This window comes from Rhinolophus sinicus, linkage group LG02 (assembly GCF_036562045.2).
Source record: "Rhinolophus sinicus isolate RSC01 linkage group LG02, ASM3656204v1, whole genome shotgun sequence".
NCBI classification, from domain to species: domain Eukaryota; kingdom Metazoa; phylum Chordata; class Mammalia; order Chiroptera; family Rhinolophidae; genus Rhinolophus; species Rhinolophus sinicus.
This window is the reverse complement of record NC_133752.1, coordinates 69,310,435-69,329,764: the sequence shown is the minus strand read 5'-3', so window position 1 is coordinate 69,329,764 and position 19,330 is coordinate 69,310,435. Positions and strand designations below refer to the sequence as shown.

The 19,330-nt window shown below is 37.8% G+C and overlaps 1 protein-coding gene across 1 annotated transcript in view; it reads left to right on the top strand.

Annotated features, from left to right (window-relative positions):
• Positions 1 to 19,330, top strand: part of CEP135 (centrosomal protein 135) — a 75,284-nt gene that overhangs the window by 39,665 nt on the left and 16,289 nt on the right. Inside the window, exons 14-17 of the mRNA XM_074324822.1 lie at positions 6,539 to 6,616; positions 12,940 to 13,091; positions 18,806 to 18,921; positions 18,996 to 19,018. Of these exons, the coding sequence (XP_074180923.1) occupies positions 6,539 to 6,616; positions 12,940 to 13,091; positions 18,806 to 18,921; positions 18,996 to 19,018 (369 nt within the window). The remainder of the gene's footprint in view (positions 1 to 6,538; positions 6,617 to 12,939; positions 13,092 to 18,805; positions 18,922 to 18,995; positions 19,019 to 19,330) is intronic.

The window sequence follows — 19,330 nt, the reverse complement described above, 5'->3', positions numbered from 1 at the left end:
TACTCCCTTTGGGCTTATTTTGTTGTTCTTTTTCCAGATCCCTTAAGTGTGAAGATAAACTGTTGATTAGTGATGTTTCTTGTTTCTTTAGGTAGGCCTGCAGTGCTATGAACTTCCCTCTTAGGACTGCTGTCGCGGGATCCCATAGATTTTGGGTCGTTGTATTTTCATTTTCGTTTGTCTCGAGATATCTTTTGATTTCTTCCTTGATCTCCTGTTTGACCCATTCATTATTTAGTAACATATTATTCAGCCTCCATGAATTTGTGTGTCTTCCAGTCTTTTTCCTGTAGTTCATTTCTAATTTCATAGCACTGTGGTCAGAGAAGACAATTGGTATGATTTCAATTTTCTTAAATTTATCCAGACTTGCTTTGTGGCCTAACATATGGTCTATCTTGGAGAATGTTCCATGTGCGCTTGAGAAGAACGTGTATTCTGCAGCATTGGGGTGGAATGCTCTGAAAATATCGGTTAAATCCAAGTGGTCCAATGTGTCATTTAAGGCTGTTGTTTCCGTATTGATTTTCTGTCTGGAAGACCTGTCCCTTGTTGTCAGAGGTGTGTTGAAGTCCCCTACTATGATAGTGTTACTGTTGATCTCCATCTTTATGTCAGTCAATATCTGTTTTATATATTTAGGTGCTCCTATGTTGGGTGCATAGATGTTTACTAGGTTATATCCTCTTGTCGAATTGATCCCTTTATTATTATATAGTGTCCATCTTTGTCTTTTAATATTTTCTTCATTTTAAAGTCTATTTTGTCAGAGATAAGTATTGCAACTCCAGCTTTTTTCTCATTTCCATTTGCATGGAATATCTTACTCCAACCCTTCACTTTTAGCCTGTGTGTGTCTTTTGATCTGAGGTGAGTCTCTTGTATACAGCATATACAAGGGTCTTGCTTTCTTATCCATTCAGCCACCCTATGTCTCTTGATTGGAGCATTTAAACCATTTACATTTAAAGTGATTATTGATAAGTACATAGTTATTGCCATTTTTAAATTTGTGGATAAATTGTTTTCGTCTTTCTTCTATTTACAGAAGTCCTTTTAGTATTTCTTGCAATGCTGGCCTGGTGGTAATGAATTCCTTTAGCTTATTCTTTTCTGGGAAGCTCTTTATCTCCCCGTCAATTTTAAATGATAGCCTTGCTGGATAAAGCAACCTAGGTTGTAGGCCTTTGTTTTCCATCACTTTGAGTATCTCCTGCCACTCCCTCCTGGCCTTCAATGTTTCTGCAGAAAAGTCATTTGATAGTCTTATGGGAGTTCCCTTGTATGTAACCCTCTGTCTTTCTCTTGCTGCTTTTAGGATTCTCTCTTTGTCTTTAATCTTTGCCATTTTAACTATAATGTGTCTTGGAGTGGACCTGTTTGGGTTTATCCTGGTTGGAACTCTCTGCACTTCCTGGACTTGTATGTTGGTTTCCTTCATCAGGTTAGGGAAATTTTCAGACATTATTACTTCAAATATGTTCTCAATCCCTTGTTTCTTCTCTTCACCTTCTGGTATTCCTATGATGCGCATGTTGTTGCGCTTGATGTTATCCCATAGGTCTCTTAAACCATCTTCATTGTTTTTTATTCTTTTTTCTTTCTGTTGTTCTGTTTGGGTGATCTCTGCTAACTTGTCTTCTAAGTCGCTGATTCGATCCTCTGCTTCATCTAACCTGCTGTTAATTCCTTCAAGTGAGTTCTTTATTTCGGTAACTGTGTTCTTTAGTTCTAACTGGTTGTTCGTTATGATTTCTACATCCTTCTTGATGTCCTCTCTAAGTTCCTTAAACATTCTTATCATCAGTATTCTGAACTCTGTCTCTGACAGTTTGGTTACCTCTGCTTCATTTAGTTCCATTTCTGAAGGTTTCTTCTGTTCTTTTATTTGGGATATGTTTCTTTGTTTCCTCATTCTGGCTGACTCTCTGTGTTTGCTTGATGTATTAGGTAGATGCCCTGGAGTTCTTAGTTCTTGCTGGATTAGTATATAATAAATGTCCTTTATATTTGACTTGCACTACTCTTCTCTGTGCTCTAAAAGTGACTCTTGTGTTGTGTATATTGTCCTGTTAAAGAAGATCCTTAATTGCTTTTCGCTTGTGAGTAGGTGGAGTTAACTCCTAGGCTGACTAGTTGTGAGACTTGGCTTTGCCCACGCAGGGTATTCTGCTGCGTGAGGGTTGACCGCTTAGATGTGGTTTGCCCTTTGGCCTCTATGTGCCTGTAAAGAATCCCCTCTGAGTGTGTCACTTGTAGGTCAAACCCGGTAGTACTCTGGCTTGGTCTGGAGTTGGCGGCCAAAAAACACAGCGCCAGTTGTGGCTTAAGCCCACCAAGTAATCTCCAGGTTGTTCTCTGCTATAGCACAGAGTCCCCACTCGACACAGGCAAAGATGTCAAAAATATAAAGACAAATCAAAACAGAACAAAACAAACAAACAAACAAACAAACAAACAACAAACAAACAAACAAACAAACAAAAAACACAGCGCCAGTTGTGGCTTAAGCCCACCAAGTAATCTCCAGGTTGTTCTCTGCTGTAGCACAGAGTCCGCAAAGATGTCAAATATAAAGACAACACGCCAGTTGTGGCTTAAGCCCACAGGTTGTTCTCTGCTATAGCACAGAGTCCCCACTGACACAGGCAAAGATGTCAAAATATAAAGACAAATCAAAACAGAACAAAACAAACAAACAAACAAACAAACAACAAACAAACAAACAAAAACACAGCGCCAGTTGTGGCTTAAGCCCACCAAGTAATCTCCAGGTTGTTCTCTGCTGTAGTACAGAGTCCTCACGCAGGCAAAGATGTCAAAATATAAAGACAAATCAACACAGAAAGCCGGTCACCTGATGCCCAGAGTGACTCTGAGGCTGCAGCTTTAGATGCGTGGGGCTGAGGGGTCTGGACAGTAGGTTTTACAAAGTCAGTGCAGTTTCTGCCCTTGCCGGCACATATGCACACCGAGAATAGCACCACCAGCCCTGTGTCCAGCTCTCCTGAGTCTTAGGGCACCTCTTCCCTGTGTGTGTGTGTGTGTGTGTGTGTGTGTGTGTGTGTGTGTGGCCGGCAGGGAATTCCTCAGCTGCTGAAAGCTGAGTGCTGTATCTGCCACTTACTGCTGATCCCTGGGAGTGCCTCTGCCGATGTAATTGCCCCGCCCTAGGCAGGCCAGAAAGGGTGGGGGCTGGGGATGGAAAGAGGGGTCTTCTCTTTCCCAGCCCAGCTGTGTCACACCCCACCCACAGGCCAGAAACGGTGGTATCTGGGGGTGGATGAGTCTTCTGTCTCCTAGTCCAGGGCAAACCACACTCTTCTCAGCCTCTTCCCTGGGCCAGAGCCAGCGGCCAGTCTTCCCTTAGCCCAAACCCCAAGGCTCCTCTGTAATCTGACACTGCTCTTCAGATCAGGAGCCAGTTCAAGTCTCTGGAAGGGTGGGGTAGGATTGGAAGAGCGGGGAGGGGCCCAGGTATGGAGTTTAATAGCCTCAAATGCTAGATATCCTCCCTCTGGGGAGAGGTCTGCTGTGGGACGCAGTAGAGTCCGCCACCTGGCTTTTGTGTTCTCTCTTTGTCCTGGGAACCCCCTCTGCAGCTATGTGTTTGCCCCTAGGCTGGCTAGAAAGGGTGGGGGCTGGGGATGGAAGGAGGGTCTTCTCCCAGCCCCGCTGTCTTAACACTCTTCCCGCAGGCCAGAAAGGTGCGGCGTGTCTCCGCTCCGCTCCCTTCCTTCTTCCCCTGCTCGCCCAATTTTTCCCCACCTGCAAGAAATCCCTGCGCGAGTCTCTTTGCTGTTCTGCGTGATGAGCAGAGAGTCCTTTGATGGGTTATAAGCTTCCCGTTTCTGATAAGATCCGACGGAGAACTCAAAAAGTGCGCCCCGCTGCCGCCATTCCTATGACGTCACTCTCTTTTCATTTTCTTAATGGTTCTTTGAAGCACAAAAATTTTTTAATTTTGATGGAGTTTAACTTATCTAGTTTTTCATATGCTGCTTATGCTTTTGATGTCATATCTAGGGGTAGTATTTCATATTTCCTTTTATAATCTCAAAGAAATGAATGTTAATTTACATAAAGCAAGTATTCAGCACAGAATGAGAACTCAATATTAACTATTACTTTTACTATTACGGAGTCTGTAGTTTACTTCCAAAGCAATGTTATTGAATTAATGTTTAGAAATTAGTAGCTAAAATTAGGAATAAGAACATTTAAACATTGTTAGGGTAGTCTTTATGTCATAAAATTTCAGTTAAAGTTTAACCCCAACAGAATACTTTCAATCGGGATTTTTTGGAATACTGCCTTCAAGAAAGTACTTTCTTATCAAAAGAAGTGTTAAAATTACCAAATGGAAAACTTAAGTGCAGTATATCAGTACAAGCTATTGATTTATCCTTTTTGATATCTGTTGAAATGACCAAGGAATATAAAAATAGGATTAAAAATGCAGTAGTACTGAAAATTTGGAAAAAATAACATTCATATTACCAGAATCTTCCTATGTAGTAGGAGGCAGGATTTATGAGTTTACAACAGATCTTTTACTTAAAAACTGAACTAGTCTTAATCCCTAAGCCTCCTTTAAGAGTTTCCTGTTTGGCCACCAGCTGCCTAGTTGTTGACCCCAGGCAGCATCAGTGCTACCTCTTCAATAATATTTAACATTTATTAAGCCCTCTCCACGTGGGAGACTCTGTGCTACTGAAGTGCTCTTTACATAGGCTGTCTCAGTAAATCTTCACAGTTGCCTTTTCAAATAGATAATGCTTACAGATGCGGTCTCTGAGTTTAAATAAATAGTTTGCTCAAGACCACCTACCTATGAAGTCACAAGGAATCTGGCTTCTGAGGTCACTAACTAGTTTCTCTTGAATTGGTCTAGTTCTTTCCATTTCCCTGCTGCCATCCTTTTCTGGCCATTATTCTCTCAATTGCATTAGGGTGTTAGCAGCCTCTCAAATCTGTATTTCACACTGAGGTTAGAGTCATCCTTCAAAGGTATAAATCCAGTCACGCCCCTTTCTATATAAAATCCATAAATTGTTTTCAAGGATTTCAGTGATTGGCCCTTGCCTACTTCAAGGTCTGGCTTCTTTTCCCCAAACTCATCTCTCCCTGTTGCCCACCCCTGATTTTCTCGACTCCAGGCTTAATGGACTTTTTGTTGCCCCAACTTTCTACACAGGCTATTGAAAAATCCTCTACCTCTTTCAAATTCCTCGCCTGGCTAATTTCTGTTTCTCCTTTATAGCCAGATTAAACATCATTTCCTAGATGGAAATGAATCCTAGACTCTAGATTCCCTTTAATGTCTTTTTAAGGTTTGTCTTTTCCACTAGGCTGTAGTATCTATGATGTCAGATACTTGATCCCTTTTACTCACCACTGTATTTCTAACACCTTGCTTGGTGCTTAGTGTATAGTGCGTACTCAATACTGGTTGAATGATTTAATAAACAAAATAATGCAGGTAGCTCAGTGACCCTTTCAAACAAATGTATAATCCAAACATCAGATGTCTTTATTTATTTTTAAATGAATAACTGGATGGAAGTTTGAATCTGCACTAGAAAAATTCTCAGGGAACACTAGCTTTTATTGCTTGTCCTAGACTTAGCATCAGCAAGCGTTGGGTAAGGTAATATAACCAATAAAATAGCACTTGTGTTTGCACTGTTGACCAGCTCATTGTTGAAACTCTGATCTCTTGCGTAGCCCTATAGTATTTTGTTTCCCGTGTCTTTCTGATCTCCTCTTTTCTTCCTTTACACTCTGTTCCTCTTACATCCCCTCCTGTGAGGACATACTCCTGAGCTTATTTAACCTGCTGGATTTTTCCCTTTATGGTTATGCTAATGGATTGACCTGTATAAATCTTTATAAATGAATCTGTACTAATCTGTGTCTTCTGTTACAATCACACATGGAGGTAGAATATAAAAGATGAGACCTTCTTGTGCTTTTTTTTCCTAACCAAAAGCATCATTTTTGTAAAATGTCTAATGATTTTCTTTCTAAAACATTCTGTTAAAAAAAACCACAAGTATGGGGCGGCTGGATGGCTTAGCTGGTTACAGCACGAGCTCTGAACAACAGGGTTGTTGGTTCGATTCCCACATGGGCCAGTGAGCTGCGCCCTCCACAACTAGGTTGAAGACAACAAGCTGCTGCTGAGCTTCCGGAGGGCGGCTGGATGGTTCAGTTGGTTAGAGCACAAGCTCTTAAAAACAAGGTTGCCAGTTCAATTCCCGCATGGGATGGTAGGCTGCACCCCTGCAACTAAAATTGAAAACGGGGACTGGACTTGGAGCTGAGCTGCGCCCTCTACAACTAGATTGAAGGGCAGCGACTTGGAGCTGATGGGCCCTGGAGAAACACACTGTCCCCCAATATTCCCCAATAAAAAACAAACAAGCAAACAAACAAAACCCCACAAGAACAGTAGTACTGTAGACTTGCATTGCTTACTTTGGTGATTTTGTTTTATTATCTGATGTGAATGAACATCTATAAAATTCTCTTTCAGCATCTCCAGGAAATGAGTCTATTTGGAAAATCAGAATTAGAGAAAACTATTGAACAGCTGACATGTGTTAATCATAAGGTAATTTTTCAAACTGGATTTGGGGCATATTGTGTTGCCTGAATGACTATTTCAGTTGTAGTTTTAATGTACTGTATGTTTTTGAAATTATAAAGTCGTACGCTACAGAAGCTGTGTAACGGTGATAAGAGTATGTACTCTGAAAGCTGACTACTTGGGTTCAAAGCCATCTCTGTCACCTATTACCTGTAGGCATGTTACTTAAATTTTCCATCCCTCAATTTGTAAAATAGCAATGGTGCTATTTTAACCATTGTGAAGACTACATGAGTTAATACATACTAGGAACTTAGAAGAATCTCGGGCATGTTGTAAGTACTCACTAGGTGTTAGCATGCTCATTGTTGTTTTGCTCTTGTTAAAAAAATCAGGTAATTCAGACATGGAATGCAAAGTGAAATTCACTTTCATTCCTTATTGCTCTCTCTAGAGATAGGATTTTTAACAAATTGGTGTGAGTTCTGACAGTCTTTTTGCTCTCTGTATTTCATTTTGGCTGGTTTACTATGTCGTCACTGTTTATTTTTTTAATTCTTTCATTTGTTTCTGTCAACTTTGGGTTAGTTGATTTTTTTTCTCCTCATCATGGGTTGTCATTTCCTGCTTTTTTGGCATTCCTGATAACTTTAGATTGGATGCCAAACATTGTGAATTTTACTTTCTTGGTTGTTGGATAGCTTGTATCCCTATTAATACTCTTGAGGTTTTTTCTGGGATACAGTTAAGTCAGATAGAGGTAGCTTGACCCTTTTCAGTTTTGTACTTAAGCTTCATTAGGTGGGACCAGAGTAGCATTTAAGTCTTGGACTAGTTTCGTTTCACTACTGAGATAAAACCCTTTTGAGGACACTACCTATTGCCCCATGAATTATAAGGTTTTCAAATGACTGATCGCAACAGGAATCATTCCTGGCCATGCATGAGTCCTGAGCATTGTTCCCTCTAATTCTTTGATGGTTCTTCCCCTGGTCTTGGGTAGCGTCTTCGGTGCTGAGCTCTGCTCAGCTGAAGACTCAAGGGCCACCCTTGCAGCTTACTAGAGCTCTCACTCTGGGCAGCTCTCCTCCAGCATCTGCCCTGCAAACTCTCGACTGCTTTGTCCTCCCTTGACTTAGTCCTGTCTTCTGAGCTTAGGGGAACCTCTGGGCTCCACCTGGATCCCTTTCCCTGTGTCACATCCTGGAAATTGTTCAGACAGTAAGCTGGAGCTCTCGAAGGGCTCATTGCTTTTGTTTCTTGTCTCAGGGATCACTGGCCATTGTTCTTTGATGCCCACTGTCTTAAAAACTGTCACTTTATGTATTTTGCCCAATTTTTTAGTTATTTCAGGTAGACAAATCCTTGTCACTTCAGCTTACCCAGAAGCTGAAAGTGAGAATTAATGAACTGGGAAATATATCTAAAATACTACAAGTCATTGGAAAGAGACTATGAGATAGAAAATATAGAGTAAGTTAAAGTCTTAGAGAACAAAGTGAGGAGGTCTAACGTATATTTAGTCGAAATTCTAGGAGAATAGACTAGAATGTGAGAAAGGCTGTAGTGGAATAGATAATGACTGATAATTTTCTAAGTATTATAAAAACAGGAATCTTCTGATTCAGAATGTGTAATAAATTCTGGTAGCATGACAAATCTCAAGTAAGATAAATAAATAGAAAATTTATATCATTTTAATAGTGATAAATAATACAAGATACCTATGTATAAATTTCCATGATCTTTATAGAAAACATTATGCAGCTTTATTGAAAGACATTAAAGAAGACCCAAGTAAGTGGAGAGATATGTCAGATTTATAAAAAGGCAACAGATATCATTCTTATAAAAGGAATGTGAATTCTCCCCAAATTGATCAATAGAGTTGATGTAGTTCATCTGAAACCCCAAGAAGGTGGTGTGTGTAAAAATTAACAATAGATTTTAAAATTTACAAGGAAGCAAAGAGCTGAAAATCACAAAGGAATTTTAAAGAATATGGTATGAAATTTGTCCTATCAGTTATGAAGGCTTTGGAGTCAGTGTAGTGAACAGAATGATAAAACCCCATTAGAGAGAGCAAACCCACAAACCCACAAGTATATGGAAATTTGATATATAAAGGACTCACTCAGATCAGTGGGGAAAGGATGGATTATTCAGTAATTGTTTCTAGGACAATTGGCTATTCATATATGTATATAAAAAAGTAATTGAATCCTACCTCACATATACCATACCCCCAGATCACTTGAAGGTTACTTGCAGTCTTGAATGTTTGAGAAATAGCAACAATTTTAAAAAGAAAATACAGGAGAAAATATTTTTTGACCTTAGAGAAATAATAATAGCAATCATTTATATAGCATTTGCTTTGGCAATTTTTTAAACATTTTGCATATATTATTTTAATTCTCACAACAACCATTTGAAGTTAAATACTGATATTATCCTCATTTCACAGATAAGGAAACTGAGGCCAAGGGGAAACTTGCCCAAGATCACGCAGCTAGCAAGTGTCTTGTGCAAGAGTGTGTGTTCCTAAGCGAGACACAATTTTGTTTATTCCTTTTAAGAAAAATGGATCAATGGGACCACATTGATGAGAACATTTTTGTTTAGAAAACAGCCATAAATTGAAAAGACAAGCCACTAATTGAGAGAACAACTTGCTACACATTTAAACTAAAAGGAGTCAACAGAAAATGTGAATTTTCATAGCAGAAAAATATTACAAATGATTAATACATAAAAAAGATGTTCTGCCTTAATATTAGGTTGGTGCAAAAGTAATTGAGGCTTTTGCAATTTTTTTTTTTTTTTTAACCTTTTAAACTGCAGTTACTTTTGCACCAATCTATAGGGGAAATACAAATGAAAACCCTAGTAAAATCATTTCACATCCATCAGGTCATCAGAAATTAACAAGTTTGAACAATTATTATTAGTGAGTGTATAGCTCCTGGAAGTACAAACAGGTACCTCTTTGGAGAATAATTTGGTGTTGTCTAGCAAAGGCATACCCTATGAGCCAGCAAATCCATATCTAGATGCCTATCCTGGATGGAGGTCAGCAAACTACGGCCCCGGGACCAAATCTGGCCTCCAGTCTGCTTTTGTAATAGAACACAGCCACGCTCATTTGTTTACACATTACCTGTGGTTGTTTTTATGTTACATCTGAATAGTAGCAACAGGCCATGGGGCTCACAAAGCCTAAAATATATACTCTGTCAGAAAACGAAAAATACTACAGATACTGGTTGTGAGGAAAAATAGGTAAATGGTGGTAATTCATACAGTAGGATGTTATAGAGCAGCAAAAATGAATGAACAAGAGCTACATAATCAACATGCATGAATCTTACAAATGTCGAAGAAAACATGCAGTATGATTCCACTTCTGTAGTGTTTAAAAACATGCAAACCTAAACTCTATGTTTAGGGAGTCATACAGATGCAGTACACTAAGGAAAAGCAAGAAACGAGACACACCAGACTCCGCATAGTGGTTACTGTAGGTGGGGGTGGGGGATGTGATTGGCGACTGCTCACAAATCGTTTCAAAGGTTCAGGTAACATTTTTAAAACAGGTGATGTATATGCAAATGTTCATTTTTTATTCTTTAAATTGTACATGTACAAGTTACACCCAAGGAATTCTGAAAGGTTTTTAATGCAAAACAAAACAAAAGTTTAATTTCCTACCTCCCTATCCCCAAAACTACCACTCCAATGTTTTGACTTTCTCCTGGTGTTTATCTCCCTGATTCTACACAATGTACTTGTGCTGCTTAGTCTTACTTTATTGATTTAAGATTATTTAGTGAATTTCCATGATAGTAGATGATGGCTTTGCACTCCTCCCTTTTTCTTCCCCATTAATTTAACATAGTTTTAATTACATATTTTGCTGACGTTAGTAGTTAACTGTTTATATTATCATGACTTCTAGGGTTCACTGATCAGCCAACTGGGACAGTGCTGTTGTTGCCTTTCTTCTTGTAGATCTTTTTCCTGGAGTTAATTTGCCTTTGTTTTGTTTCATTTTGTTTTTTGTTACTTTTCTGTTTTTCATTGAACTCATTGCTAATTTTTGTTAAGAGCTCCAACATCTCTCTCTCTCATGGTTTCAGTATTTTTTAATATTCAAACCTATCAGTTCTTTTTTTCCCCCTGAAGACCTCTCTTCTCGAGCTTTACATCTTCATGGCTGTCCTCATAAGTCTTTTCCTGTCTCCCTCTCCTATGTTGAATCTCATGTTGTTGGGTGTTTTTTTGTGTGTGTGTGTTTTTTTCCTTCATTCTACTATAGCATCATTTCCAGGAATTTCCTGAAAAAGAATACGTGGGAGGAAATTTTTTTTGGTATTCTACTTGTTTGAAAATGTCTTTATTCAACTTTCATACTTTCAAACTTTGATTTATGATTTGGCTTAAGTATCTGGAAATCTAGACTGGAAAATTATTTTTGCTAAAAATTTTGAATACTGTCTTCATTGCTTTTTAACTTTCTTTGAGATGTCTGATGCTATTGTATTTCCTAGTTCTTTGTACATGACAGGTTTTTATTTCTGAAAGTGTTAGGGTTTTTTTCTTATCTCTTGTTTTCAATTTCAAGAGAATTTACTTTTCTGTTCTCTATCTCTCTGAAAATTTTATTAGTTGGTTTTAGACTTCCTAAAGAGAGCAGAGGTTCTTATCCTTTCTTCTTGATTTTCTCTCTAACTTTTTGTTCTACTGTTTAGGAGATTTCCTCAACTTTATTTTATAACCCTTGTATTGATAAAAAAATAATTAGTTATATTTTTGATTTCCAAGATAACTTTTTAGAAAGAGGTGGGAGATATCTGGGGTGTGAGGGTCCCAGTGGTTTTTCAGCCAGTCTCCTTATTCACTTCTGCTCCTGACCCCATCCTACCACTTGGTGTCTTCATGTGTTGAGCTTCTTCAGGGTAAATTATCTGGCTGCGCATTGGTATTTCCTATAGTGCTCAACTTGGGTCACTTCTACCTCCTAGGAGGTATTTGGCAATGTCTGGAGACTTTTTTGTTGTCACAACTAGGGAAGAAGGTGCTTCTCATATCTAGTAGGTAAAGGCAAGGAATGCTACTAACCATTCTATAATGCACAGGACAGCCCTCCCATAACAAAGAATTATCTGGCCCCAAATATCAGTAGTTGCTTCAGATTGTATCTCTCTTCCATTCGGAGTCTCTATTCAAACTATTCTCTGTCTTCCACAAGTTACTGAAGTCACTAGTCCACTCTTGTTTTTTTTCTTGTTCTCTGTGTCCTTATGAGTGTATAACTTTCTTATTCCTTTACTGTCATGTTAGCACTGTTTCCAGAGGGAAGGGAGATAAAAATGTGTGTGGTCAGTTTACAGTTTTAACTGGAAGACTTATGTTTGTCACCAATATCTCTTGGTTTTGAATCTTATATATAGGTCATTATGCAATCTAGAATTGATTTTTGTATGTAAAGTAGAAATCTAGCTACTATATTTTTCTCCAATGAGTGGCTGTCCCAACTGTTTTTATTCTTTTCCTATTTCTTTGAAATGCTACCTTTCTAAATTTAATCTGTGTACATGTATTTGCTTGTCCATTTCTGTGTGAAATCCATAATAGTTTTAATTACATTAGCTTTCTAATTTATTTTGATATAAGGCGAGTCTACTTACATTCTTCCTCTACCCACAATTTTTTCTGTTTTTTCTTACATTTCGTTTTTCCTAAATGAATTTTAGGTGGAATGTAAGTCATCCCCGCCCCCCATATTAAAAAGGTTCTGTTAGGATTCTTATTGAAATTTCATTGAATTTATAGTTATTTCAGGAAATTTTAATACATTCCCAATATTGTGTTCCCATTCAGAAATATGGCGTATCATTTGTTACATTAAGTCAGGTTATGTGTTGGGCCCTTCAGGGAAATTTTACAGTTTCTTCATATGACTTGCCCATTTTGTGTTTGTGTTACAGTATTTTCTGCTCTGATTTTTCTTCAACTCGGTCCTGTCTACTTACTGTTTTTTAAAATTCCTCAAAATTTTTGCTCCGCTAATTATTTCCCTTCCTGTTTTCATTGTTGTGTATATATTCTTTTCTTCCTTTCTTGCTTTTTTTTTGTATCTTTCATTTCAGTAATGTTGAAAAGGAGAGATAAATGTGTATGCCCATTCTAACATGTAGAACCTAAAGTGTACACGTGACTTTTTAAAGTACTTTTAAATAAATCTAATTTATTTCCTAGTTTTCTTTCAGAAATATTATTAAAATGTGCTTAATGAAAACAAAACTGAGACATACACCTATTGACTTTTAAAATTTAAATTATAGCTTGAAAATGAAAATTGTGAATTAAAGTCTAAAATATTAATAATGAAAGAAACCATGGAGTCATTAGAGAACAAAGCAAAACTCCAAGCTCAAAAACTTAACCATGTGGCTGGTGACTCATCTCTTCAGAAAACAGAGATGAACTCACTTAGGTAAGTTTATTGAAAGTTTTGTTATTTCACCTCTGGGAATGAGTTTGTGTTCATGTAAGGTCCATTATGGTTGGCATTTTTGGCTGGCCTTGAAGCGGAATCACCTGGAAAGCTTTTAAAAAGTCTGACTATAGGGGCTGCTCTCTGGAGGGTCTTATTCACCGAGTGACTCTAGGTAGGTTTTGAGTATCTGCATTTTTAAAGACTTTCTTTCACAGATGGATATGACTGCGGGCGAGTTTTTGTACCTTCCTTTTTCAAAAATCCCCCTAACAGATATTTCAGATCATTTGTACTCCATAGTGCTGGATTGCTGAGAATTGCATAATTTTTTCTACCAATGTCATTGTCATTCCCTTTCCCCTTTCAAAGAAATGTAAAATCAGAATATTCATACACAGAGTCTAAAAAAGTGATATATCTGAAAAATGATAAGAAGGTCAGTATGGAAAAATCGGCTATAATCTACAGGTTGGAGTCAGGTTATAGAGAACTTGGTATGATAACCAAGAATGTCTGGATTTTACCTTGTAAACATAGAGAACAAACAGATTTTTAACTAAGGGGGTGACGTGATGGCATACCTTTTAAAAAGTGAGCTGTTGCAGAAATAGGGAAAATGGATTTGTTGGAGTCTAAAGAGACTGATGGCAAACAATGGAGACCATGTGTCTGGACTGAAACTGTGGCAATGAACTTGGAGAACGGAGGCCCAATTTAGGAAACATTTGTTACACAAAATCAAAAGGATTTGGATGACTTACATGGAAATGAGAAAAGGATACTGCTGTAGTATGCAGTATGCAGACAGACAGTAATGCAGATCAGAAAGGATTGTAGTAAGGATGACTAGAAGAAAAGATTGATAAAACTGAAAGTGTTCGTGACCAGAATAGATATACCAGAGAATGGAGTTGGGGAAATAGAAAACAAACTCAAGAAATTCACTTAAAATTTAGAACTCAGAGGGATAAAAGGGAATGAGAGAAAAAAGACACACGGTTCTAATATACAAACACTGAGAATTGCAAAAATATATCAAATAAATAGAATTGAGATCAAAGGAATAATTAGGAAAAGAAAGGCCTGAAATTGTATTCATAAAGTGTCCCTGATTCTCAAACAAACTGAATGAAATAGACCAATAGGTAGATGTGTCTGTTTAAGGAATATTGTATTAGAGATTCAAGTAGGGCATCTTTGATTTTTGCTCTTTTGCTGCTCTGAATACAAGTCTTGATTAGTTAGACTTTAGGAAGAACTAAAAGTAGAAGCTGCTTTTCTTCCCCCCCTTTTTTTAAGTGCTACATACATCCTATGAAGGAGAGCTGAGTGGACCAGCCTCTCTTCTTTTGGTACATGTCTATATTCGTCTCCAAAGTACAGGTACCGTGGTGGATTTCTGTCACACAGAATTACCAATCTACCCTTTTCCCTTTTGTGTCCAGCAGCTGACTGAATCTGGCACTTAATCCATTTTGGATTGTCTTTCAGACTGTAGCCCCAGCTCTCCTCTCCATTCCTCGCAGGAGGCCCTTTACAGTCTTAGGCTCTTAAGGCAGAACTTTCAGGCCCTCTCTTGGATACCCCAGCCTGCAGCTCCTTTGGTGTTTTCTTTGTTTTATCAGTACCCTTTTCTCTTCTGAGCACATTCTGCTATTTCTCTCATGTAGGGGTAATTCAATCGCTGTGTTATAGGAAGAGATTGTGAGGAGTTTCTACTTTATATAAAGCTGGGAAAATTGCACGATTACATAACTGTTTTCCTCTGACAGAAAAATCTGACCTAGCTTGCCTCTGAGGAAAGTGTGCCAATCATGTTCTCCATATCAGTACACATTGGTAGAATCATGAGTTCAAGCCGTTAAGTCCAAATCCAAAGCTAAACTCAATACAAACAATAACAAGAACTCTGTGGAAGCAAAGCCCCATCATTTAAACCTCGTGCCACTTCCAATATGGTTAATAGGGATCTTGCTGCCCCTTTAACACATCAAGTTCTCTTTCCTTTGACATGAAGACATTTTAAGAAGCTGATACTCAAATAGATGAAGCATGTTCCTTTCCATCTACGTGGTGGACTCATCTTCTCGTTCCCTTCCTGAGTCAGGCAATTTTCACCAAATTTCAGTGCCACCGAACAGTCTCTTTTCAGGACAGACTGTTTTGTTGTTTCTTTTTCCCAAACAGACTGTATCAAGCATAGTCTCTAATTGTCCAAATAGAGGATCTTTGGTCTGGCCTCTTGGTGTAGTACCAGAGGACATAATGCAAAATCCCACTTTACAACCACCCATTAAAGTTAAACAAATGACTGTTATCTCCCTTGAATTTTAGCATTTAATGAAACTTGGCATTTTATGCCCCAAATCAAAACTTTATAGCAAAAATGCTATAAAGCAACTTCGCTCTACTCAAGAAAGATTTTGTTAGCTCCTCAGAGCATGCTAGCCACCTTCTAGAGCCGGAATCAGTAAACTTTTTCTGTAAATGGACAGAGACTGAATAGTTCAGGCTGTGCCGGCCAGTCTCTGCCTCACTCACCCCTGCCTTTGAGCACAAAAGCAGCTGTAGACATTATATAAATGCAGGAATGTGGTTGTGATCCAGGATAATTTTAGGAACACTGAAATTTTAACTTCATATAATTTTCACATCACAAAATAGTAAATCTATTGAAAACTTTTTCAATTATTTAAACATGTAACAACCCTTCTTGGCTCTTAGGTTTTATAAAAACAGGTAGTAGGCTATAGTTTGCCAACCCCTGCTTGAGGATAGTTTCCAGCCCAGTTAGATAACTAATTTTCTCAGCCCGTAGTAAACAGCCTTAATCGTCACAACTGCTAGCTATGAGGCTCTAAACATTTAGATTCCTTCAACTGAAAATACCCTCAGACTGTTTTCAGTTCACCTTAGTCTTTAGTTACCTGTGAACCTTCTTCAAAGCTGGAGGGTTATATACTTATCCAGGATTAGGTAAATGCGTTAGCAGATTTTCCTTGAAAGGGTCCATAAACTCTAGTTAGAGTTCATATTATGGCAGTAGGTATCAGTTGTACAGTAGGATTTAGGTACATTCAGAAAACTAAATATAACTTCTCCCTTGAGAAGTATTTGTTTGTTAGGGGAACTGAAAACCATTTTAGATGAGGAAAAGGCTCACGATTCCTTAGGATGCCGAAGAACTGCCTTCTGGGCAGGCCTAACATTTTTTCTACCAGGAAAGAGAGGAGCCAGGGTCCTAAGTGAGGACAGATAAGCACATGAGGTTGGACTTGAAAGGGCCAAGGGAACTAGGGCCACCGGATGAAAGTCATCTCTGCAGAAAGGTGAAAGAAAAGCCAGGCCTGATCCCTTTTCTCCTCTCTGGCTCACCAAGAGATGATACTTCATAGTAGCCTTTCTCAGCTAGTGGCGGGTCATAACTAGAGACTCTTGAGGGCATCTAAAGTGAAACCAGGATACCATATCAACCTCTCTTTCCTTTATTACAGCATTAAAATTACAAACTACCCCTCTTAGATGGAGCTTCAGCTCCATTTTAGAGCTCAAACACCGTTTATGAATAAAGGACCCTTTAAGATGCTACCTTTATTTAAAAATGCACTCCCTTATGAAGAAAAGTGATTACTTTTGCCCCCTAAAATGAATGCATACCTCCATGTAATGTAATATAGCTGAGGAATTTGAGGCTCAGAAAGAGAGATGGTTCTGTCCAGCACATGGATAGTAGAGAGCTAGAGCTTTGATTCTAAGTGAAGTTTTATTGCTTCACTCTCTGGTGGGAAATCATCACTTCGCTTTGCTATGTTTATAGCACTTTCAAAGCGAAGAAATCGGTTCATTTTTCCTAAGAACTTAGTTATCAAAGGGTCTCAAAATTTCTTTTCCAAACAGCATGATGAACAAATGATATGATAGTCACTCAACTAATCTTCCCTATGAACTTTTCCCCTCAGTTCTGTCATTAAAAAGACCTTTACTTAGCAGCAATACTCCTGTCAGAAAAGTTATGTCCAAGGTCTGGTATAGAATCTCTGTTGTCCCTTTCCCTGTCTACACTAGAATATGATAAGGCAAAGCTATTTTTAGGACTCACCATGCTCCTCCTTTATATACATAATCAAGATGTTATTCTGCCTTCCTTTATCAACCTTACGTTTATTAGGTATTAACCCTGCTTTTAAACTTGGATGTACACATATCTTTATGTTTCACCTTAGGATTTCAAGCACTGCCGACTACTCAGTGTACTTTTTTAGGGGCTCTGTGGGCTGTTCTGTTTTCGAAAGGACTCTGTATGGCTTACTGGCAGACGTTTTCCCTTCTGCATAGAGGATGTTGGTCTCCCTGTATTCTTCACAGACAGCAATGCGATGTAATAGGAAAATACTAATATCAGGTTAGACTAGTCTGGATTCATATTTTTTCTTTGCCTTGATAGCTTTGTCACCCTTGGACAAGTTATTAGTTATTGTTTCTATAAAATTGTAATAATAGTTCTAGTTATGGAACTACTCTAGGAATAAGTGAGCTAATATATGTAAAGTATCAATACAATGAATATTAGCTTTCTTCTTTCTCTACTTCCTATAGTTATATATCCCTAAGAGCAATAGTGTAGCTTTTAGGAACAGTTTAAATATAGTGTAGTCACCTGGACTCTCATAATTTTATGGAATAAAATTGCTTGAACATAGATTCTTTCTGACTGGATTTTGTCTGGCTATGCAGTTCTAAAGCAGTCTTTCTCAGCTTGACTTTTTCCTCCCTACCTCTGGGTTCACTTGCTGTTAGAGCAGTCAAGGTCATGTCTTTGGTCTTTCGGAACACCTCAGTATTGTCAGTAAAACGTCTTCCTTTCTATGGACCTGTCCCATCTTACTAGTGGTTTCAGAATCCAGGCCTCCTCCCCACTAGGCAGTTCCAAGCTAAGCCACCCTTGGTATCTTCTTCCCTGTCTTATCCTAAAAGAAACCTGCAGGAGTTCCCAATAAATAGCCTCAGGTGAGAGCCATGTCTTTCCACCAAGGCAGAGCTAAGAACTCCTAGGTCAGGGCTAAAATCATCCCAAAGGTTCTAGATGGCATGAGAGCAAATTCTTGTTATTTCTGAAAAATAATCTTACTGATTAGTAAGAGAGTATTCTGAAATTGTCTTTATTTTTGCTATATGTCCTTTATTTTGCTCCCTGAAAGCAATCTTTAGTCTTAAATCCTCATTGCACTACAATAAATACCTACTTTTCCTGTTTACTATGACCTCCAGTTGACTCCCCACCAAAAACATCAGAAAAGGAAGCAAAATTAAAAGCTACTGGTCTGGATGGTCGGGATTTATGGAGAATTCTTTGAAGTCCCAGACCATACTATAAAACAGGACCTTGTTTTTGCCTCCACTATTGGAAATAGATTTTAAGGTTGATATTAGGAAACTAAGAAGAGCTTTAAAACTACCAGAGAGCCTCTAGAAAAAAAGTACACAATTAATTTGATCTTTATACTTTTTAGGAAGATGGAACCATTTTGAAGAATGGTGGATGGCAAGAAATAATATATAATATAATGCCATTGATTATAATGGAAGAGCTTTAAAATAAGAAACTAAAGAAACTTTAAAAATAAATATATTTTTTAAGATCTCTCATTTAAAAAAAATTATTTCTACCAGAGATAAAGAATACCATTTGTTTTTGTCCGCTGATTCCTTAGGATAGTAAATGAGCAGTTACAGCTGTCACTTGATGATTATCAGCATCAACTTTCCATAAAAAGAAGTGAACTTGAATCAGCTGAAGCACAGATTAAAATACTGGAGGAACAGATAGGTAGGTGTTTTTAAAATTTTGTTTTTGCTAATGCTCATTTACTTTGGCTACCAAATATTTATTTTCATTTATAGGTAAACTACACCTTATATATTATGTAATAATGGGGACTTAAGTATTAAATAAATATTTGCCAATCGAATCTGTTATTATTCACCAAATGAATATCCGAACACTTGAAAGTCTTCTGTTTCTACTTGACTTTTAGAATAGTGAATTTATTTTGTGACTTTATTTGCTCATAATGATTGGTAAAGAGCTGAAATATCAACTTTACCTAATTAATCGGTGTCTTAATGCAATATTTATAATTCCTTATATTCTTAGTGTATTTAATTCAGAGTACAACAGTTTTCTTTTAAATCAACTAAATTTTCCAAAACTTTTTTTTTGTTTTCTTATTTCCACA